Consider the following 22,305-nt stretch of genomic DNA (forward strand, 5'->3'; position numbering starts at 1 on the left):
AAATCATTGCAGAGGAAGCGCTCCACTTCTTCCCATTTTCTCCGCGAGCGGGTGGTAGCGGTCGGTCTACGGAGCGCAAAGCACTGTGGGCTTGTTCCTGAGGTGCATCGTGGGAAAAATCTTGTCCCGGCTGTGTTGTCTTTGGAGCGTCAGTCCCGCCGGCGTTGAAACACCGCAGGCGAGATGCCAGAACGAGACAGTAAGGCTCGGGTCATTTGTCCTTTATTACCTTCAGGACTTGGGACACTTGGCGCGTTGTTTTCGCTTCAGAGTTTAAGCCCTGTGTAGGTGGTGTGACGCTGGAATCTGGCGAAGCCGTTTGGTCTCGAAGCCGGGCAGCTCTGGACTATTGTCTCTAAGCTTTGTCCTTGCCCCAGTGACTACGGGTGTGTTTTGTCTGCGAACTACCCCCTACCGCCCGCATTTAATCTTGGGTTGCGCCGGTTTATCTTACTCGTAGTATCTTGGATGTCGTTTTCCGGAAGTATTTGCTGATCCTCCAGCGCTGGTTTAGGGGCCGCCTCCTCTGCACCCACAGCTCCTTGTGTTTTCTCACTTGGGCGCTTACTACTTTGTGTGGCCACTGTCGCTGTTTTTGCCTGTGAGCAGTTTGACGTGAAAACGTCAGTATTCACTATTATAGTCCCAACTTTCGCACAGGAACTGACACGAAAGAGCTTGATTAAATTAATGCCCTTTTTTTTTTTTTTTTTTTTTTTTTTTTTTTAAGGCGAACCTTTCTCCAACCCTTTGGCTCCAGATGGCCACGATGTGGATGATCCTCACTCCTTCCACCAGTGAGTATTTCAGCCTAGGACTACGGGCATGAACTGGGGGATGAATAGAGTGGTGTGGGAATGGTGAAGGAATTCTAAATGTCTTGTCAACAATGATGGTGAGAAAAATTGTACCACTTGACCCTTTATCTCTAAACTTTAGCTGGATCAGGTCAACTGCATAAGAGTAGTAGAGGGGGAAGTTCTGGCTGAGAGGGTGCTAGTTTTTAAAGTTAATGTTTAATTATACATGATACAGGAATTGATTCTTGTAGAAAATTAAAGTAGAAGTAAGGGTAACGTTCTTTTTGATAACATCCCCAGTTCCAGTCCCTTTCTTAGAGGTAACCACTGTTCGTTTTTTACATGTGTCTTCTTTTCCTACTTTAAAAAAAAATCCATTTATATACATACATGTATGTCTGAGGAAGATATGTTACTATTTAGTAAGTTGAAGTATTAAAATTAAATGGAATATATTTATATCATTTTGCCACTTGCTTATTTTCCCCACTCATTGTTTGGGAGATTATTTTCATGGCAGTGACAAGGACTCCATCCTTTTTTTTTTTTTTTTTTTTTTTAAGATTTATTTATTTATTTTAAAGATTATTTCAGAGACAGAGAGAAAGAGTAAGTGCGTAAGCATCAAGGAGGGACAGAGAGAGGGGGGAAGCAAACTCCCCACTGAGAGGAGCCCCGGGCAGGCTTGATGTCCTGTGCCTTGATCTCTGGATCTGGAGATCACGACCTGAGCCAAAACCAAGAGTCAGACACTCAACTGACAGGTTGCCCAAAGGACTGCTTCCTTGACTAGACTTTCATCAGGCTTCTCTGGGGCCCATTTTTGTCTAGGCCTGTTGGGTTCAGTTTTAGCAAAGAATGCTACTAAGCCATTTTATGGAGTGTCCCTTTAAGTAATCAAGTAGATCCAGTCAAGCTCTTTTTCCCCACCCTTGATGGCTAACCAAGTTCCTATTAGTAATTTTTTTATAAATCCTCAGTTGTCCCAGTTTTTTTTACAGTTGAGTTTCAGTCCTTCTCCCCTATGGCAGTAGTCTTTATTCCTATTACAGTAATCTTGAACAGTGTCTTTCTTGGGAACACTTAGCAGGATTCTTTGCTAAAACTGGGCACAGCAGGCCAAGGACGAGACTCAGTCAGAAAAGGGCTCAAAAGGGCGTGACTAAAGTTTGGTCAAGGAGTCTTTGTCACTGTACTGATGAAAATTGTATCTTATACCATCATTGCTGTTTGCCGCACATTTGGAAAACACTATCACAATCTAGTCTCTGGTTAATGGACATTTAGGTTGTTTCCAAGTTTTTATTATTTTCAAAGCTGAAATTGAGGGGTGCCTGGGTGGCTCAGTCCGTTAGGCATGTGCCTTTGGCTCAGGTCATGATCCGAGGATCCTGGGATCAAGCCCTCCGTTGGGCTCTTCGCTCAGCTGGGAGTCTGCTTCTTTCTGTCCCTCTGCCTGCCGCTCTTCCTGCTTGTGCGTGTTCGCTCTCTCTCTGTCAAATAAGTAAATAAAACCTTTAAAAAAAAAGCTGAAATTGAACCGTTTTTACATGCCTTTTTATACACCTATGCCAGTAATTAAGAAAGCTGAATATAGGTGAGTGGAGTTGCTAGGTCATAGGATATACACACTTAAATTTTGATATAGCCAAATTTCCTTCACATTGGGTATACTGACTTACGTTCCCTTTGGCAGAATATTCACTTTACAAATTCTCACACATACTTGATTTATCAGACTTTATAACAGTCAACACTCCGATGCATTAAAGGTGGCATGTTTCTGTTTTAATTTGTATTTTCCTGATTTCTGGTAAAGTTAACCATGTTTTTTACATATGCCTTTTCCAATTATTGGGGACTAATTTTTAAAATCTTTGCCTTCTAGATCAAAACTCACCAATGAAGACTTCAGGAAACTTCTCATGACCCCAAGGGCTGCACCCACTTCTGCACCGCCCTCTAAATCACGTCACCATGAGTAAGTTCTGGGGTCTTTGAAACTTTCTCCCATCTCCTTCCTACAGAAAATCTACTGAACTATATGTTGTAGGAACTGGAAGGCTACTTCTTTTTTGAAGCCTGTGATTCTGCTTCTCTTCACTGGAGATAGAAGCTCCAGTGAAGACTAGGGCATGCTAAGATCTCAGAGTATGTTCCACACACCACTTGTACTACTAGAGTTGCTGCTAGTTCTTAAATGGGCAGATTTCAGGTCCATTTGAGCCGTAGGGACTCAGATAGTGAGGTAGATATTGGGGGATATAGAATTTTAATAGTGCTTCAGGTGGTCGTGGTGCTTTCTAAAGCTTAGAGCCACCTACCTACAAATAGAGATCTGGATCTCTGCATGGTCAAAGCTGTTGCTTTGCTCCGTATTTTAGGCTTTTCTTCAGTCCTCAAGGCCAGTTGTTGGGGGTTTCTGGGGCTGTGGCAATATTTTGATATCACTGAATTTCTTTCTCTTCTAGGATGCCAAGGGAGTACAATGAGGATGAAGACCCAGCTGCACGAAGGAGAAAAAAGAAAAGGTGAAGGAAGGATGGAGAAGTGTTGGACTGTAAGGTGGATAGTGGTTTTTTGAAAGGAGTAGGGTCTAGGAGTTATGAGGCTGGAGATTGAGGTATTCCTTTATTATCTTGAGGTTCTCTGCTTTAGTGGAGAGGAGTGATAGGCAGAGTGGCCATTTAAGACTGGGGTCAGTGTGCAGTATTTTAATCTCATCTTTACCACTTCTTAGCTGGATAACCATGGGCATATTCCCTAACGTTTCTAATCGTCAATATACTCATGGGTAGAACAGAGTGATTTCATAACTTTATCAGGTTGTCATGAGGATCAACTGTGATAGTGTGTGTAAGCACTCAGCACCAGCGCCTGGCATGTTGTAACCACCCAGTAAATCTTGCCTGTCATTACCACCATCATGATCGCCATTATTTATAAGATACTAAAATTTCTGGACCTGGTATTTTGCTGTTCCTCTCTTCTGGGGGAAGACCAGCAAGGAATGATTTTCTTTCTTTCTTTTTTTTTTTCTTAAGATTTTATTTATTTATTTTTGCGAGAGAGAAAGAGAGAGCAAGCGAGTGCGTGCATGAGCATGAGTTGGGGGGAAGGGCAGGGGGAGAAGCAGACTCCCCACTCAGCGGGAACGTAATGCAGGACTTGATCCCAGGACTCTGGGATCATGACCTGAGCTGAAGACAGACTGAGCTTAACTGACCGAACAACCCAGGGGCCCAGGAATGAGTTTCAGTTGAAATTTGGAAGGTGATAAAAATTTAGATAACTTCCTAGTTGCGCTTTGGAAAAGTCTCATACCTCTTAGAGACTCGGTGATACAGAGTTGGGTGGCATTAAAGAATTCTGAAATGACAGATGGAGTGTTCTGAGGTGGCATTGAAAGTATATCTGGGAGCTGGAAGATGCTATAATTCTGATTTTGAGGACTATCCGGAGGTGGCCAGCAGTTCTATGAGGACATGTATGAGCTTTCACCAGGCAGGAACAATTCTGCTGAACTTGCAATAGCAGCTGGTGAGCCTTACACATTTGTTTTTCTCTGGTCACAGTTATTACGCCAAGCTCCGTCAACAAGAAATTGAGAGAGAGAGAGAACTAGCAGAGAAGTACCGTGACCGTGCCAAGGAACGGCGAGATGGCGTCAACAAAGATTATGAGGAAACTGAGCTGATCAGTACCACAGCTAACTACAGGGCTGTGGGCCCCACTGCCGAAGCGTGAGTACCCAGGCGGCCAGGGCACAATTCCCTCAGCATCCCAGAGTCCTACAGTCACAGTGTGAATTCTTCCTAACACTTTCCCCACTTTGGAACCCAAGTTGAGCCATTTCAAGAGGGACTTGGCACTCACAAAGGACTATTCTAATGTGGCTTCTTTCATTATACAGGGATAAATCAGCTGCAGAGAAGAGAAGACAGTTGATCCAGGAGTCCAAATTCTTGGGTGGTGACATGGAACACACCCATTTGGTGAAAGGCTTGGATTTTGCTCTGCTTCAAAAGGTGAGCTGTGGTGGGTGGGTAGAGAGTAATCCTAGAATGCTGAATCCTCTCGTATGGGCCTTTCAAGGTGAAGGAGAGAGACTGCTGTCAGTCCAGACCATATAGAAGGGCTAATGGTGGCTCTTCCTTAGGACTAATTGCTACTCATCCTTTAAGTCAGCCTCAATTTTAGTTTGCGGGGGGAGGGGGGAACCTTCCCTGATCACCCAGGTATGGTTAAACCCCATTCCTCATTTCCCACTTCTTGTACCATTGCATAGCTCTTTTATTTCACATATCATAGTTATCACATTTTGCTCGTTTGTCTCTTCTGCTGTAAGCTCCATTAGGGCAAGGACTATATTGTCTTGTTCAGTATTGAGTTCTTAGTTCCTGGCACAATGTGGTAAGTAGTGGTGTTAAGTAAAAAATAATGTAAAATGAATAAACGTCTAAATCTTCGTGCTTCCCTGTTAGGTACGAGCTGAGATTGCCAGCAAAGAGAAAGAAGAGGAAGAACTTATGGAAAAGCCCCAGAAGGAAACCAAGTAAGTAAAAACCGGGAAAAGCTTGAGAGTTTAGGTAAGTGGGACCTAAAGTAGGAACACATTTGGCAAAAAAGAAAAAACGTTTTTGTCTTTTCAGGAAAGATGAGGATCCTGAGAACAAAATTGAATTTAAGACACGTTTGGGTAAGTACAGAATTTCTACACTAGTGGTTGTGTATTTTAGGTGAATCGTAGGGAGTTTAATGCTCTGAGCAGGATATGCTTTCCCTTTCTCTCAAACTGCTTTCCTCTCTTTCTTTCTCCCAGATTAGCTGGTTCTCTTAGAGTACTCTACCAGAACTTAGATGTGGACTTAGTCATTTCCTGTATGTTATTAATGTCTCCTCAGGTTGGAAGCTCTTGCAGATTGTGGCTTATGCACTAAGGAAGGTAGCTTATAGCTTATGTGTTAAAAGAGGTAGCATGGTTGGTGATTAAAAGTTCAGAATTTGCATTCAGAGACCTGGGTTTGAGTCCCGGTGATGAAACCACACTAGGGATGTGGTATTAGGCAATTGACATCACATTTTCAGTGCCTGTTTGTCTGCAAAAATAGGGTTAATTAACCTCTTGGGATTATTGGAGCAACAAAAAATAGTATCTGCAACATGCCTATCATATTGAGCATGTAGCTGACCTGGGTTTTCCATCACTGTCAATATACCCTTAAACCTCATCGTTCTTGGGCCTAATACAATGCGAAGCCCATAGTGCCCTTGAGAAGACAATGTAAAAGAGTGGGTGGGAGCTCAGGCTTTGGAGTTAGACAGGCTGGGTCCCATTGTTTATTCTCTTGCTTAATAGCTGTATGTCTTTAGGTAAATCACTTCACTCTCAGCTTTAGTATTCTGATCAGTTAAAAAGAGATAATAACGTGTACCTTAGAGGGCCTTTGTGAAGATTGAGGCAATAGTATTTGGTGTGGTGGGTGGCACAGAGTAAGCACTTACTAAATGGCTGCCATTATTGTAGAAGTTTCTCGGTGGCTATGCTTGCTCCTTCCTCTTTTCATAGGCCGCAACGTTTACCGCACACTCTTTAGGAGCAAGGCGTATGAACGGAATGAACTCTTCCTCCCGGGCCGCATGGCCTATGTGGTAGACCTGGATGATGAGTATGCTGACACAGACATCCCCACCACACTTATCCGCAGCAAAGCGGATTGCCCCACCATGGAGGTAAGTGATCTGAGTCCTGAGAGCCTGTCATGTGGGCCTCAAACCTGGGCATCAGCCTGCATTCCGCCTGGACCACATCTACCACATTTGACCCATCACTAAGTCCTGTCCACTTTTTACTTCCTAATTTCAATTGAATCCATTCACTTTTACCTATTCTATCGGTAACATTCCAGTTGAAGCCATCATGTCTTGCTGGACTATTAAAAGATGCTTCTATTTTGTTTCCTCACTTTCACTCTGGTTTCTTTCCAGCATTTTATTTTATTTTTTTATTGAGTTGTAATTCATGTGCCATATAATCCACCTTTTGAAAATGTACAGTTCAGTGGCTTTTAATATATTCATAGAATTATGTAGCCATCACACAATTTAAAAAAATTTCATTCACCCCCCCCCCAAAACCCTCTGTACTCTAGTCATAAGCCCCACAATTGTCCTATCCCCTTTTCCATTGTGATTTTTACATATGGCCAGTGTGATCTTTTCAACATGGGAATTTTTGTCTCACCACACTTGAGAAGCTTTCAATGATTTCTCATTATTAGGATAAAGAGTAGAATCTCTGCAATTTGTGGCCTTCCAAGCCACTTTCTCACCACGATTCCCTGTTTGTTCTCCAGTGAATCCCAGCTTTCTTGAATGTGCTAGATTCACTTTTCTTTCTTTCTTTCTCTTTCTTTCTTTCTTTCTTTCTTTCTTTCTTTCTTTCTTTCTTTCTTTCTTTCTTTTTCTTCCTTCCTTCCTCCCTTCCTCCCTCCCTCCCTCCCTCCCTTCCCTTCCCTTCCCTTCCCTTTCCTTCCCTTTTTTCTTTTCTTTCTTCTCCTTCCTTCCTTCCTTCCTTCCTTCCTTCCTCCCTCCCCTCCCCTCCCCTCCCCTCCCCTCCCCTCCCCTCCCCTTCCCTTCCCTTTTTTCTTTTCTTTTCTTTTCTTTTCTTTTCTTTTCTTTTTCCTTCCTTCCTTCCTTCCTTCCTTCCTTCCTTCCCTCTTGCTTTTGTTTTAGGAGAGAGAGCATGAGCAGGGGTGGGAGGGGCTGAGGGAGAGAGAGAGTCTGGAGCAGACCTATTGTGGAGCCCAGCTCAAGGGGCTCAGTCTCATGATCTTTAGATCATGACCTGAGCCAAAATCAAGAGTCAGATGCCCAACCAACTGAGCACCCAGGGGCCCCTAGATTCACTTTTGACCCAGACCTTTGTATATATCATTCTGTGTGCCTGGAATGTCCTATGACACCTCCTTCCCTGTTTTTTACCTAGTTGGTTGTAATTTATCCTTCAGTTGGTTGAATGAATGAAGGAAGGGGGGAAGGAAGGAAGAGATTCTTGCTCTGTGGATAATATCCTTGCTGCTTCGGGTTTTCAGGCCCAGACCACACTGACCACAAATGACATCGTCATCAGCAAGCTCACCCAGATCCTTTCCTACCTGCGGCAGGGTACCCGCAATAAGAAGCTCAAGAAGAAGGATAAAGGTAACCTGGAGGGTTAGGAAGAGAAACCTGAACTCTGGAGGGGCATCTGAGGGTGGAACCAAGGTTTCCTGGAACTTTCTGTGTGTAGAACATTGGGAGGCTCTTGGGGAGCAGAAAAAATGGGAGCAATGGAGCATTAACAAGGAGATGGTTGCATCCAGGTTCTGTCTGCTTGACCTACCCAGGAAGCAATTGGTCAGCTTTAAGGCTTGAGAAGGGAGAGTATGGGGAGCTTTTGTTATCCCACCTTCTAAACAGATGTTTAAATGGGCATTCAGAGCTTGAGAGCACGGTTAGGCTGAGTGGGAATCAACTCAGGAATGTTTTCTTCACTACTCTTTTTATATTTTAGGGAAGATGGAAGAGAAGAAACCCCCTGAGGCTGACATGAAGTATGTATCCTAGCCCTGTCACCTCCTATGTGTGAGGAAAGGGTTCTGTGTTCCTTGTCTTTGGCATTTTGGGGAGGTCTCGATGTGAGAATCTGGAGAAATGGCCAGGGAAAATGGAAGTGTGTATGACTTTGGCAGCTAGTGATCTCTCTTTTTCTAGTATATTTGAAGACATTGGGGATTATGTGCCTTCCACAACCAAGACTCCTCGGGACAAGGAGCGGGAGAGATACCGGGAACGGGAGCGTGATCGGGAGAGAGACAGAGACCGTGACAGAGAGCGGGAGCGAGAACGAGATCGGGAGAGGGAGCGCGACCGAGAGAGAGAGGAAGAGAAGAAGAGGCACAGCTACTTTGAGAAGCCAAAAGTGGATGATGAGGTGAGATATGGCCCTGGTACCAAGTGGTGGAGCTGCCCATCCCTGTGCCTGCTCCGCCAGATACAAGACTTGTCATATAGGTGCCTGATGGTTCCGTAGCAGCAACTGGGTCCACTAATCCAGGGTGGAAAGCATCCTGAAAATGAGGCAAGAAGTGGGTAGGGAATTGAATCACAGATCAGTCAAGTGGGGGAGAGATGAGTACGAATCCCTCGTGGCAATACTCACTTCAGTTTCTGTTTTCTTTCCAGCCCATGGATGTTGACAAAGGTGGGTGATATGTGAGACATCTTGCATTCGCTCTGGCAGTCTTGGGCTGAGAGGCTGTCCTAGAGCTCAGAGCTGGCAAAGGTTGGGATTGTGGGACTTCCTGGTCTGAGTTCTCATTAAGATCCACGTCTTGCTCCGTGATATAGAAAGAAGATGAGTCTGGAATTACCTGCATCTTCCTGGGCGATGGCAGGGCGTATTTGCTGTCTTAGATAGAGTTCCTCCAGCTGGGGGTTTCTGAAGACATGAGGGAGGTCGAACTGGCAATATTCTGTGTACATAACCCCATCTCAACCAGAGTAGCTCATTATTTAAGGATTCATTTATTTTCGAGATAGTGCACGCATGCACACAGAGTGGGGAGAGGGGCAGAGGGTGAGGGAGAAAGAAAATCAAGCAGATTTCCCACTTAGCAAGAAGCCTGATGTGGGGCTTGATCCCACGACCCTGAGATTGTAACCTGAATGGAAACCAAGAGCTGGCTGTTCAACCCACTGAGCCACCCAGGCGCCGTGGAGTAGCTCACTATTAGTTGGAATTTGATTAAAATTTTGTTAGCTAAAAGTTTTTTCTGTTGCTTAAAAAAAAGATTTTACGAAAACAGGTTGGAAGTATGTGTGGGGGGCAAAGGTAAGTTCCTTGTTTTTCAGTCTGAACAGATCTGTCTTTCCCCCTAGGACCTGGATCTGCGAAGGAGTTGATCAAGTCGATCAATGAAAAGTTTGCTGGGTCCGCTGGTTGGGAAGGCACTGAATCATATCCTTTATTTCAGTATGTTGCTGGATTCTAGAAAACTGTTGTCCCGTTTTCTTTCTAATTCTACCTATCTCCCTATTTCCCTACAACCCCCGGCCCCCACCCTGCTTCTTACCTTTTATAGTAAATTTTGACAGGGTTGTGGCCATTTCTCAGATGACCATTCAGGTCCTTAAGAGTTTTCATTTTGGGGCTTCTGGCCCTTGGCCCTTCCTTCTTGAAGCTTTTCTACCATAGGTAGAATTATTTTCTTTAACATAGCATATGCTGAAGAAGCCAGAGGACAAGAAGCAGCTAGGAGACTTCTTTGGAATGTCCAACAGTTATGCCGAGTGTTACCCAGCCACGTACGTGAGACTGTTAAGGGAGGCTGGGATGGCTGGAGAACAAGTTGTGGGGAGGCATGAAGTGGAAATTCGATTACCTGGGACAGGGGTACTTCTTGGATGAACTGTTCTTTTAGGCGCTTAGTGGGAGGTCTCGGGTGGAGGGGGCTTGGTCATTTTTAGGCATATAGCATCTTAGTTGGGTAGGTTTCTGGATAAAGCAGAGGGGTCTGGGTCTGCACCATCTGTTTAACTGTTGTGTCCCTTAGGATGGATGACATGGCTGTGGATAGTGATGAGGAGGTGGATTACAGCAAAATGGACCAGGTATGGAGTTGGAAGGGTGAGTGGGGAGTCTTGGGCAGTTACTCTTTGGCACATACCCCCTTCCGCATTTCCCAAAAGATCTGTGTCTCATTTTCTGGGCCTTAACCTTCCGTCAGCTGCAACAGTAAGAGCAGCAGCATTGTGGAGTCATGGGAAGCTTAACTTTTAAAGTGCCTGTACAAAATCAAATGAGATAGGCCAAAAATAGATTTATTTTTATTTCCTACAAAGTGCCAGGCTTTGATTTCCACAGTAGGCAGTAAGCAAGCCTTTAGTGCATAAATAGAAAGGGTAGAAGGCATTTCAGTGTAGAAAATAATTGAATTGTATTCTAACCAGGATTGAAATATTCTTCTCTAGTCTTAAAAACAAAAATACTCTAGGGGTGCCTGGGTGGCTCAGTCAGTTAAGTGTAAGACTCTTGATTTCAGCTCAGGTCTTGATCTCAGGGTCATGAGTTCAAGCCCCACGTTGGGCTCCATGCTGGGTGTGGAGCCTACTTAAAAAAGAAAACAAAAAAACCACAAAAACCCTGACACAACACCATTAATGAAGAAATTTCATCTACTTTTTCCTTGTTTCTCTTTACTGCAGTGATTGAGCCTGGTTTAATTCCATCTTGGAGACTTGCTTAACCCTGGTTCTGCCACTTACTAGTTTTATGACCTTGCCAATTTATTTTGCTCGTGCCCCAGTTTGCTCATTCATCAGGAGAGTGGAGAGGAATATGGTTCTCTTTTAATAGAGTTTGAGAGAATTAAATACACGTTTAGTGTTCAGAGTAATGCCTAGTATGTAGTAAGTACATAGTAAGCATTTATTATTTATCAGGGTGGGATTTATGAATAAAGAAACAGGATAGTGGGAAACCTGGCTTTAGTAAGGGCTAAAACTCTGTTTTCACTGACATTTCTTCCTTCCCTATCCCCATTCTGTCCTCCAACAGGGTAATAAGAAAGGACCCTTAGGCCGCTGGGACTTTGATACCCAGGAGGAATACAGCGAGTATATGAACAACAAGGAGGCTTTGCCCAAGTGAGTCGGTACTAAATATGGCCAGAGAGTGAGGAGAGGGATGATGGGGTGGGCTAGCCTTCACCAGGTTAGAGGGTGTAGTCTGGCTGAGACATTCCTAAATAGATTGTTTAGTCACAGGGCCATCCGGGAACACCTTGGTACTGCTATGCAATCTCTGGTGCCTTCTTTCCCCCAACTGTCCTTTATTTTTCTCAGAGCTGCATTCCAGTATGGCATCAAGATGTCTGAAGGGCGGAAAACCAGGCGCTTCAAGGAGACCAATGATAAGGCAGAGCTTGATCGCCAGTGGAAGAAGATTAGTGCAGTAAGTGAGATCACCTCTTGGGTGGACTTCCGCTGGAGGAGACACTGGCCCACAGATGCAGGAACAGGCAGAGGGTTGGAGAGCCAAGGAAGTAGGAGAGAAGTCAGGCTTGTGCCTCAGGTGATCTTAGACTGACAGTGTAATTCTTGGTTATAACTGTTCTTTTTTGTAGATCATTGAGAAGAGGAAGAAGATGGAGGCTGATGGGTGAGCACCAGCATTCTTCTTCTGGGGCACTGTGGGAATTGCTTAGAGTATTGATTTTATGCTGACTCACTTCTCCTTCCATTTCAGAGTTGAAGTGAAAAGACCGAAATACTAATCTTCAGTTCCAAGTCCAAAAAGATTCCCCACAAGGATGGGCTCACCAGTGCTTGCTTTCTACAACGCCCCAAAAAAGTTGTAAGATCTCTTCTTGTGAATGTATATAAAATGTTATTGTATAATCATTTAGTTCCATTAAATCTGGTTAACCTACTAAATCATGTCTTCTCTGTTTGAGCATCATCCTTCCCGGGCCCCTGAAGCACTAGGAGGGCTACTAATTCCACTGATGTGTAAAACGCCCATGCAGAAAGTTAGCCCAGTCCTTCTCTGAGCTGTGGTTTTAGATTCCTAGACAGTAAGGATCCTAGCCAGGATTCCTAGTGGAGAAGGAAGTAATGACCTCACGATGGGCAAGAGGTAGATAGAGGAACGTAAGGATGATTGGTCTCCAATGTCAGTCATTCAGGCCCATTTGGGGGCCTGTTTTTAGCATAGAGATTCCAGGGGAATTAGGGTCCACCCAGTGGGCTGCCAGTCTGATCCCAGGGTTATGCAGGACTAGGCTGTAGGTGAAAGCAGCTGATGAGAATCACTTGGGGGAACGAAAGTGCATTTATGCCCTCCTGAGAGCTTTAGTAATTCTAAGCACAAATTGCTGCTTCTTTGGCTGAAGGGATAACCTTGGGGAAGTGCCTTGGGGGATTCCTATGCTAAGCCAGCAGGGTTTGGTGCCCTTCAGCACCCTGAAATGTTTGCCAAGGCCTAAGGCAGATCCCTTGGCCTCTGAATCATTCCATCCCCAACCTTTTCCTCCTCTCTGCTCGTTGCCAGCACTTTGGTCTAGTGCTCATAAGGGTCATCCCTTTTTTTCTGGCTGGATCCCTAGCTGCCACTGCCTGCCCTGAGCCTAAGACCTGTGGCATCAGCACATACAAGGGAAGCTAGAAGGCCACCTTAACCTTTGCCTTGCCTTTGGTCACTTTCAGCTTGAGAGGGCAAGAGAATTTGAGGAAGGCAGCCTTGTGCATGGCATGTAGGAGGTTGAAATTGGGCTCTGTCTGCAATAGCACCTAGAATGCTAATATCAGACAGTAAAGGACGCCCTGGTTTCATGGTTGTAGGCATTGGTCCCAGTTAACAAAAAGGTCACAGTTAACAAAAAGGCTTAGATGAAGATACCTAGAGGGTCATTAAATTTAAGGCCTGGAGGTTGGGGTGTGTGGCTGGCTCAGTCTGTAGAACATGTGACTCTTGATGTCAGGGTCCTGAGTTCAAGCCTTGGGCAACATTGGGCAGAGAGCTTACTTAAAAAACAAAACCAAAAAACCTGGAGTTGACTGTCCGTTTAAAAAATCTGTTTCTGCAGGGGAGCCTGGCTGGCTAGCTCAGTTGGCAGAACACGTGACTCTTGGTTGTGTGTTCAAGCCCCGCGCTGGGTATTGAGCTTAAAAATAAAATCAGTTTCTACAAATACTACCAAGCCTGTGGACATGCAAAAAGTCCTGTGGTTGGCCACATGGTGAATGACAAGGACCCCCAACACCACACGGCAACTTTTCCATTCACACAGGACATACAGCTTCTCTGAGGTTCCTCACCTCACTTTCACTTCACATTGATTGAGGGCGCTGGGCATCAGCATAACAGATGTCTTAGAAGGCTCAGAAGAACAGTAAAGTGAGTAGCTTCTTTTCAGTCGCAGGAGCTTGTGCTCCTTCTTTGCGGCACCAGAGCCCATCTTTATGGAACCTGTGATAACCAGAATGTTCAGAACGTCGACTGTTGTGGCCATTTTCCTCTTAAGCAACTCCTTGCCAGCTCTGAGTACTGCTGGCCTAGCCCACTGAGGGTCTGCCGCCAAACCTCAGGACCCGGCAGGGCGCTGTTCCTTTGGCCCGAAGATGTTGCGTACAGACCGCAGCAGTTGAGGCGCGTGCTTGGGCTGCCTGCTGTCCACGACCTCCACTAATCAAATTCTCGCGGTGTGGGCTTTCGCTGCTTCCGGACTAACCTGGAGGCTGCTCTTGGGTGTCACCAAGCCACGAAGGACTGGCGTCCCCCTTTCCTATCCTGAGGGCAGTAAATCATCCTTACTAGTTGCTGGAGGGAGTCTAAAACTGTCAGCATCGATCAGGATGAGGGGAAAGGACTTAAAAAGTTCCCAGCTTTACGTGACGTGCCCAAGGTCAGCACTGACAGTCGCGCCGTCTACCTAGCCCAGGAAAGAGCCACGGTAACGCGGACAAGGATAGGGGGCTCACCTTTAGGGCCCGGCCCCTGGGATCCACCGCACCCACTGGCCGCGGCGGACCCCGCCTTTTCCCCCGTCTGAGCGCCACTTCCGGCTCCGCCCACAAGCCGGAAGTGGCTCTGGGCCACTCCTCCAAGTCAGTGGGAGGGTTTCGGGTTCACCGCGCGACTGTTGAGCAGCTCGAACCCTTCGGTGCATGGACCGCACGTGTGAGGAGAGGCCCGCCGAGGATGGGAGCGACGAGGAGGACCCCGACTCCACGGAAGCCTCGGTCCGCATCCGAGACACCCCGGAAGACATCGTGCTGGAAGCACCGGCCAGCGGGCTTGCGTTCCATCCGGCCCGTGACCTCCTGGCGGCGGGGGACGTGGACGGGGACGTGTTCGTGTAAGTGCGGGGCAGGGTTCAGGGCTGCGGGATCTGGAAGCTCCCTAGAGATGGAGGTGGCATGAGGAGAGAAATGTGCAGGGAGACAAATCTTGCAAGACTCATCTGGTCCGATTCGTTCAGTAACATTTGGTTTTAAGTCAGTTACCACACAAATCTCTTGAAATAACTGAAAGGAAAACAAAGTGGCTGGAATATCCTGACGAAGCCCAGAGACAGGAGTAGGACAAGAAGGCATTCAGGACACTGTTATTTTTCATTGGATTATTATTATATTGAGCTTGAAACGGGCTGAACGCCCCCCACCCCCGCTTTGCTTCTTGCCTGCTTTTAATTGATCTTTCAAAACCACAAATCCAACCACCTTTCTTAAAACCCCTCACTAGTTTACCTTTGTTTTTAGGATTAAGTCAAAACTCCTTAATCTGGTTTATAGGGTTTCAGCCATCTGGTCCTCGCTCGCTTTCCCCTTACTTTCTGTGCTCATTCATTCTTACCTTTTTAATATATCTTAAATCCTCAACTCTTTTGCAGGTTATTTCTTCTGCCTAGAAAACCCCTTTCCCCCACTTGTACCCACTATCCCTGAGTTCTCAACATCTCTACACTCACCCTCCATTCCCCAGACTAAATTAGATTACCCATTAGATGCTGCTGAGTTGGCACCAGAGAGCTTTCCCTCATAAACTTCCTAATGATTTTTAATCCTACACCCATTTGTGTCATTATTTGAATGGTTGTCCCCTTCACTTAAAAAAATGTTTTTCAAACTTTTTTGACCTCGCCCCACACCAAAAGTAATTTTTATGTGTGATGCACCCTGATATTTTCTGGTTTATTACATTGTTATTGCAGGCACACAGACATAAAATGCTGATCGTAGTGATCGTAGCTCACTAATGGGTCGTGACTGGAGTTTGAAACACTTTTCTGTCGTCTGTTTTGTTCTCCTTTGTATCTCCTGCTTCTAGACGTCGGTCGTGCTCAATACAAACTTGATTTTGAACGAGAGAAGTAGGCTGGGAGCAGTAAAAAGTCATTGAAGGTTTCAACCAGAAGAGTTGTGCTGTCAGATTTACTTAATGACATTTAACCTCAGTCTCCTCCTTAGCTTCAGTCACCTTGGGCAAGTTAACTTCTATATTTTCATATTCAAAAATGGGAAAAATACAGGCTCTGAGATATTGCAGGTTTGGCTCCAGACCATCGCAGTAAAGTGAGTCACACAAATTTTTCGGTTTCCCAGTTCAAATGAGTTAAGTACACACTATACTGCAGTCTATTAAATGTGCATTAGCATTATGTCTAAAAGACAATATACATACCTTAGTTAAAAAATAGTTTATTGCTAAAAAATGCTAACCATCATGAGTGAGTCATAGTCACTGGGCACAGATCACCATAACAAATATAATGAAAAAGGTTGAAATATTGTGAGAATTACCAAATGTGACAGAGACACAAAGTAAGCAGATGCTGCTGTAAAAATGGCACCGATAGACTTGCTCCATACAGGGTCGCCACAGACCTTCAGTTTGTAAAAAATGCAGTGTCTGGGAAGCACAATAAAAAGAGATGTATCCGGATCTACCCTGCAGAGCAGTCAGGCGTATACGGAGTTCAACAAATGTGGGTGCCTTTCTACTACTGTTCATACTTACTTTACTTCATGCCAGACAGTTGGGAGACACTCTGGACCTCCACCATTACTCACATCGCCATTGCTTCGGTTTGTCTCCTCTTCCCTTCCCTCAGCCACTGCCTTTTGTCAGGCTTCTGACTTCTCCCATGATCATTTCAAAGAGGTTCCTTTTCCCATAGGATTAAATTCATACTTCTGCTTGGCCCATATGGTGCCAAGTCCAGTCCAACCCATCTTTCCAGATTCAGCCATTTCACTCTCCTGCCACTAGAACCCTCCTCATTCCCTGTCTCTGCCCTAGAAGGGACACTGATATCTGCCTCACTATCTGCCAGGTTAACTCCCCAACTCTTCATGACCTAACTCACATTTTGACCTTAGCTTTCTAGGGCTCTTTTCTCATGCTAGGCACTGGGACAGAGCAAATAAGCAGCCCAGTTCTGCTCACCTCAAACTCCCTGGCAATAAAGCACTTTGTCATCTGGCCCTTTTTGAAGATCTGCTCTGAGGTAGGCGCTGGGGATATACTCTGGACAAGTACTTGCCTCAAAGCTGAGCTTCCAGGCTGGCCCTTCTCTGTTCCACCTCCATTTTGATCCTGCCTCCTTTCCAGCATGTGACCACACTGTGCTGTAATGAGTTTTAACTTTCTTTAGCTCCTACAGACCTGGAGCCTTGTCTTATTTTTTGTTTGTCAGTTCAAACTCCTGGGGCTGTTTGTTTTTTTTTTTTAACATTTTGTTTATTTGAGAGTGAGAGACTAAGAGCACAAGCTGGGGGAGGGAGAGAAGGTTAGGGAGAGGGAGAAGCAGACTCCATCCCAGGACGCTGGGATCATGACCTGAGCCAAAGGGAGATGCTTAACTGACTGAACCACCCAGGAGATGCTTAACCGACTGAGCCAACCCAGGTTCTTCTGTCTTTAGCACGTATTTCATGCGCTCTGTAGTAGTCCAGACCTAATCTAATCTTTCCCCAGGCTGGGGCTTTTAAGGATGATGTGGGGTCAGTTCACAAAGAAGTCCTGAGCAAATGTACTTTGAATTAAAAAATGAACATTTGAAAATGGACAAATGGGATGGTAAGCTCTTTGGGTTTGGTGGTATACATGCAGCAGTTCCTAGATAGGCCGAACGTTGACTAGTTGGCTTTTATATTTCATGCTGGCAGGGTGTGGAGTCATTCACTCTCTTCCTCCTCCCCCTAGCTTTTCCTACTCATGCCAGGAGGGAGAAACGAAGGAGCTCTGGTCTTCAGGTCACCACCTCAAATCCTGCCGAGCCGTGGTCTTCTCTGAAGATGGACAGAGTGAGTATTGGGCAGGGCAGCCAGCAATTTGGTGGCAAGGGAGCAGTGAGCAGCACCATGACCTGGGCACCTTTCCCCCCAGAACTTGTCACTGTCTCCAAGGACAAAGCCATCCATGTTCTAGATGTGGAGCAGGGCCGACTGGAAAGACGCATTTCCAAGGCTCATGGGTAAGGGGAGCTAATTGTGTGTTGAGGTCAAGGGTAAGGTGGTAGGTTCCTCCCGGGACAAAGATGCTTCAGGAAGCTCTGTATCTCTAGTGCCCCCATCAACAGTCTGCTGCTGGTAGATGAAAATGTCCTGGCCACTGGGGATGACACAGGTGGCATCCGGCTCTGGGACCAGCGGAAGGAGGGCCCCTTAATGGATATGCGGCAGCATGAGGAGTATATTGCCGACATGGCTCTGGACCCAGCCAAGAAGCTGCTGCTTACAGCCAGGTACAGCCTCAAAGCTGCTTCCCTTTCCCTTCCCTGTTAAAGCGCCCTCCTTCAATGGGAGCTTTGGCCAAGCCTGCTGCTCTGCTCTTTCTACAGTGGGGATGGCTGCCTGGGTGTCTTCAACATCAGGCGACGCCGGTTTGAACTGCTCTCAGAGCCTCAGTCTGGAGACCTGACCTCTGTCACTCTCATGAAAGTACATCTGGGTATGGGGGTTTGGGAGTATGATAGGATCTATTCTGACAGGGCTCCACAAACATGGTTTTATTTCCTGCAGTATGGGAAGAAGGTGGCCTGTGGCTCCAGTGAAGGCACCATCTACCTCTTCAACTGGAATGGCTTCGGGGCCACAAGTGATCGGTTTGCCCTAAGAGCAGAGTCTATTGACTGCATGGTTCCAGTCACTGAGAGCCTGCTGTGCACGGGTTCCACTGATGGAGTCATCAGGTGAGAGAAGCCAGGACAGCCCTGAGATCACACGAGGGGCAGACCCAACCAGCCAAGATCCAACACTCTTTTCTCCCTGCCCAGGGCTGTCAATATCCTGCCGAATCGTGTGGTGGGCAGTGTGGGCCAGCATGCTGGGGAGCCCGTGGAGAAGCTGGCCCTCTCCCACTGCGGCCACTTCCTGGCCAGCAGTGGCCACGACCAGCGCCTCAAGTTCTGGAACATGGCCCAGCTGCGGGCTGTGGTAGTAGATGACTACCGCCGGCGCAAGAAAAAGGGAGGGCCACTGCGGGCACTGAGCAGCAAGGCCTGGAGCACAGAGGACTTCTTTGCAGGACTGAGGGAAGAGGGTGAAGACTCCACAGCTCAGAAGGAAGAAGAGGAGAGTGAGGATGATAGTGATTGAAGAGATGAGCTGAATCTCAAGATAGGTCCTCACTGGGCAAGTCTTGCTTCCAGGCTGGATACCCAGAGAGGCTACGAACTTCTAATCTCTTGCGCATGTGCGGAGATGCACAGCTGGAGGCTCAGGACTGAGGGTCCTGACGGGAGGAAGTACTCGCTCCGCGGCAGCCGCGCCCTCTGCCAGAGTCAGAGAAGCCCACAGCTGGGGCAAGACAGCACGGACACAGGTGTACACCAACCAGGGGTTTAATATAAATACAACCAGCATAGAAAAACCCAAAATCACACATACACTATAACCAGAATGTCAAGTAGTGGGGACAAAAGGCAGATTTCTGACCCTCTGGCTCAGCCAGCCTCCAAATAAAATCAACAAAGATGACAAACCAAAGTAAGAAGTGAGATTCATACTAAGCTGTGGGAGAAGAGGGGGTGTTTGTGTGTCTATCACACACAGAACGGCCAAGGAATCCCACGGGGCCAAGTCAGAGCCTGGGCCAGGAGGGGGAGAGCAAGGTCCCTCACCACAACTTAGCCAAACCCGAGCTTTCCCAGGTGTGCTGGGGCCCTGCCCCAGCGGGAGGCTGCGTCAGAGGTAGGGCAGGGCCCGGCTCCTCCTCTTCGAGATCAGGTTGTGGCTGCCTAGGCCTGCTGGGCTGGGGACTGACACAGGTTCTGCCAACTCGTTCAGGCTGCCTGTGAAGAGGACGGGGTCACTGCTTAACCATGGCACCCGCCTCAGCCGGCCGTAAAAGGCTGGCTCCGGACTCACTCAGCGCCTCTAGCAGCCTTGCAGACACCGCATCCTTAGCCACCTCGTGCCCATCCTGCCCATCCGGGGCCAGCACAACCCAGATGAGGCCGCTGAAGGGCACCGGATGCCCAGGGACCACCACCTGGTACCAGAAGCGGTGCCAGCCGGCAGGGCCTGTGCCCAGACACTTGGTGAGGAACACAGGGCTGCCCAGCTTCATCCGTTGGCACAACAGCTGCAGGGCAGCCCGAGCCCCCTGGGACTCTAGCTTGTCCCTGGCTGGGGCCAATCGACTGCCCTCTGGCTGTAGGCACTGCAGTGAGGGACCCACAAGCTGCTGGCGGAGTCGCTGCTTCAGGTCTGGCTTAAGCCACTCCACCGCCACCTGTTCTCCGCAGAGGCGTGACTGCCCTACAGGAAAGAGAGACAAGGGGAGGTCTAAGCCCTGGATCCAAGCTCCCAGGCCCTGGGAACCCTTTGGAGTCTACAAGGCCTGTTAAATTTCTAGCCTTCCCGTTTCCTGGTGGTGTGACCTTGGGCGAGTTAACTTCTCCAACCTTCATTGTGTTTCTTTGAAAAGGGGGTGTAGTAGCTGCTACCTTCTAAGTTTCCGTACTGGAGTGCTGGGGGATGCAGGCTTTGTCTACCTCATAACCATCATAATAGCTAACCTTTACTGTGATTACCTTTACTGTGAGCCCTTTTCACGACTCAGGCAATGTGCTAAATGTCACCTAATTCTCACAACAGCCCGAGGTAGGAAGTTCTATAGTACATAAAAGGTAGACTCAGTAGGACTGCCTAGGGCGGATTTAATTTCTCTCCAAACCCTCTCTTCATATCTAAAGAGGGAGATAATTCTGTTTCCTGGGAATGTTGGAGACTAAGTTATGAGATAATGCATGGGAAATGTTAACGTAGGTGGTACCTGGTGGCACCAGTGGAAATTAAAAATCTCAGGTCATATATAGTATGACGTCGAAAACTCAGGCATTCTTAACCCTACGATCTTGCTTTGCCCTCTATGCTGACGGGTAAAGTTCATGGCGAAATGTGTGCGGCCCCTACCAGCGGCCCCCCGCAGCCTCGCCCCCCTACCTTCCACCAGGGCTTTTTTGGCCATGGCGGCCGCGCGGTGCGAGTTGAACTTGAGCAGCGCAATCTGCGCGGGCGCCGGCCCGGGGCTGGGCATCAGCAGCGCCTCCTGCAGGCCGGAACCCAGGGGCTGCAGCGCGAGCAGCAGCGCGCGGCGGCTCAGACCCGGAGGCAGCCCGTCCACACTCAGCTCGCACTTCTCGGTACTGCGGCACACGAGCAGCGGGCAGGACGGCCGCAGCGGGTGGTTGTGCAGCGTGGCGATGGCTGCCTGCGCGCCCCTCCGCGAACTGTAGCGGGCGTAGGCGAAGCCGCGGTTCAGGCCGCTGAAGGTCATCATCAGGCGGAACTCGTAGAGGCGGCCCACGCGCTGGAACAGTGGGATCAGCTGGTGCTCGTAGACGTCCTGAGGCAGCCGCCCGATAAACACCTCCGACCCGGCCGGCGGCGGGCTGCCCACCCAGCCTGGGGAAGGGGCGGGAAGGGGCACCGTCATCCTACGGGACGGTTCCGGGTGCGGGCCCGGGAACCCAGCGCGAGAGGGCCTGTGCGCAAACGTCTGTGAAATGGGTGCAGCACTCGCACCCCGTGTCGTTGGCGTAACCGGGTGCCTGAGCTAACAACGGGGCTGGCACAGAGTAGGTGCACCTTAAGGCTGGCTCCCTCCCTTGAGGAGGCTAGGTGGGTGGGCGGAGAGCCACAGACAAGTTTCCTCAGCTGTTTGACTGGAGGGGGTGCAACGGACAGAGACTTCTGCCAGCAGAGCACTGGGACAGGCCCCTCCCCCAGAGGGTGCGGGTCGGGACCGTCGAGGCTGGTGGAGCCCGGCCGAGGTAGGGCTGGGGCTACCGTACCTGGGGGTGGCCCGCCATACTTCCTCTGCCCGTTCACCTGCACCAGGCGGATGCCCGTCTCCCTGACCCACGCCTCCAACGCCGCCTTGTTCTCTGGATTCACCCTCTCACACCACAGCTGAAGGCGAAAGGGCAGGTTGGAATGGCGGATCGCCGCGCCCGCCCCACCTCGCCTGTGCAGCCGGAGCCCAAGGGGCCACTTCTCCCTGCGCAGGTGGCACTTGTCGAGCCCCTCTTGCCATCCACTTACCTCACACTCCCGCTTGGACTGCATGGCTCTCCCTCCTGCTCGTTGGTACCCCCTTTATAACCTCCTCCGCATCTGCCTCTGGAAGCTTCCCTACTCCTCCTCCCCCCAAGCTCTCATTGGCTCTGAACGCGACCCCGCCTCCCAAGGGGGTGGGGGTATCCACTGCACGTGCGCCGCGGGAACCTCGGACCCTCAGATGAAAGCTGGAAACCTTAACCGGTGAGTGTGCCACAGCCCCACCTCCTAGGGCATGGATGTGCGCTGGAGCCAGGAACCTCGGCGGCGCCCTTGACCCTGGGCAAATGCCCGTGGGGCCTACTGTAAGTCTTTCTCCCCACTTTCCCACCGCTCAAGCGGTTGGAATGCAAGGCCCAGGCTCCCAAAGGGAAGGCAGGGCTAGGCAACAGCG

At 48.2% G+C, this 22,305-nt stretch overlaps 3 protein-coding genes across 3 annotated transcripts; 2 read left to right on the forward strand and 1 right to left on the reverse strand.

Moving 5' to 3' along the window:
* The first annotated feature begins 35 nt into the window (after positions 1-35).
* On the forward strand, positions 36-12,278 carry IK (IK cytokine). Its single transcript, XM_026508145.4, has 20 exons — positions 36-199; positions 731-797; positions 2,689-2,781; positions 3,272-3,331; positions 4,376-4,543; positions 4,714-4,828; positions 5,285-5,355; positions 5,453-5,499; positions 6,370-6,533; positions 7,895-8,003; positions 8,356-8,395; positions 8,556-8,775; positions 9,027-9,045; positions 9,723-9,801; positions 10,068-10,148; positions 10,397-10,454; positions 11,401-11,489; positions 11,688-11,796; positions 11,969-12,003; positions 12,091-12,278. Exons 1-20 carry the CDS (start codon positions 184-186, stop codon positions 12,116-12,118), a joined length of 1,668 nt encoding a protein of 555 aa, XP_026363930.1. The 5' UTR covers positions 36-183; the 3' UTR covers positions 12,119-12,278.
* A 2,143-nt stretch (positions 12,279-14,421) lies between these two features.
* On the forward strand, positions 14,422-19,334 carry WDR55 (WD repeat domain 55). Its single transcript, XM_026508157.4, has 7 exons — positions 14,422-14,701; positions 17,551-17,651; positions 17,734-17,821; positions 17,912-18,091; positions 18,188-18,287; positions 18,369-18,538; positions 18,623-19,334. Exons 1-7 carry the CDS (start codon positions 14,511-14,513, stop codon positions 18,942-18,944), a joined length of 1,152 nt encoding a protein of 383 aa, XP_026363942.2. The 5' UTR covers positions 14,422-14,510; the 3' UTR covers positions 18,945-19,334.
* DND1 (DND microRNA-mediated repression inhibitor 1) lies at positions 19,176-22,217 on the reverse strand. Its single transcript, XM_026508158.4, has 3 exons — positions 21,647-22,217; positions 20,796-21,257; positions 19,176-20,108 (listed from the first exon to the last, which is right to left on the reverse strand). Exons 1-3 carry the CDS (start codon positions 21,918-21,920, stop codon positions 19,657-19,659), a joined length of 1,188 nt encoding a protein of 395 aa, XP_026363943.1. The 5' UTR covers positions 21,921-22,217; the 3' UTR covers positions 19,176-19,656.
* Positions 22,218-22,305: the final 88 nt, after the last annotated feature.

This window comes from Ursus arctos, unplaced genomic scaffold (assembly GCF_023065955.2).
Source record: "Ursus arctos isolate Adak ecotype North America unplaced genomic scaffold, UrsArc2.0 scaffold_5, whole genome shotgun sequence".
NCBI lineage: Eukaryota > Metazoa > Chordata > Mammalia > Carnivora > Ursidae > Ursus > Ursus arctos.

What these genes read in the sequence shown, in the direction of transcription:
- IK (XM_026508145.4), top strand. An exon ending in TGAATTTAAGACACGTTTGG is followed by an intron (nt 5,500 to 6,369) that starts GTAAGTACAGAA and finishes CTCTTTTCATAG; the next exon opens with GCCGCAACGTTTACCGCACA. An exon ending in GCTCAAGAAGAAGGATAAAG is followed by an intron (nt 8,004 to 8,355) that starts GTAACCTGGAGG and finishes TTTATATTTTAG; the next exon opens with GGAAGATGGAAGAGAAGAAA.
- WDR55 (XM_026508157.4), top strand. Translation starts at nt 14,511, where the DNA reads ATGGACCGCACGTGTGAGGAGAGGCCCGCCGAGGATGGGAGCGACGAG. An exon ending in CGCATTTCCAAGGCTCATGG is followed by an intron (nt 17,822 to 17,911) that starts GTAAGGGGAGCT and finishes CTGTATCTCTAG; the next exon opens with TGCCCCCATCAACAGTCTGC. An exon ending in CCTCTGTCACTCTCATGAAA is followed by an intron (nt 18,288 to 18,368) that starts GTACATCTGGGT and finishes TATTTCCTGCAG; the next exon opens with TATGGGAAGAAGGTGGCCTG.
- DND1 (XM_026508158.4), bottom strand. Translation starts at nt 21,920, where the DNA reads ATGCAGTCCAAGCGGGAGTGTGAGGTAAGTGGATGGCAAGAGGGGCTC. An exon ending in GTATGGCGGGCCACCCCCAG is followed by an intron (nt 21,258 to 21,646) that starts GTACGGTAGCCC and finishes CCCCTTCCCCAG; the next exon opens with GCTGGGTGGGCAGCCCGCCG. An exon ending in CAAAAAAGCCCTGGTGGAAG is followed by an intron (nt 20,109 to 20,795) that starts GTAGGGGGGCGA and finishes TCTTTCCTGTAG; the next exon opens with GGCAGTCACGCCTCTGCGGA.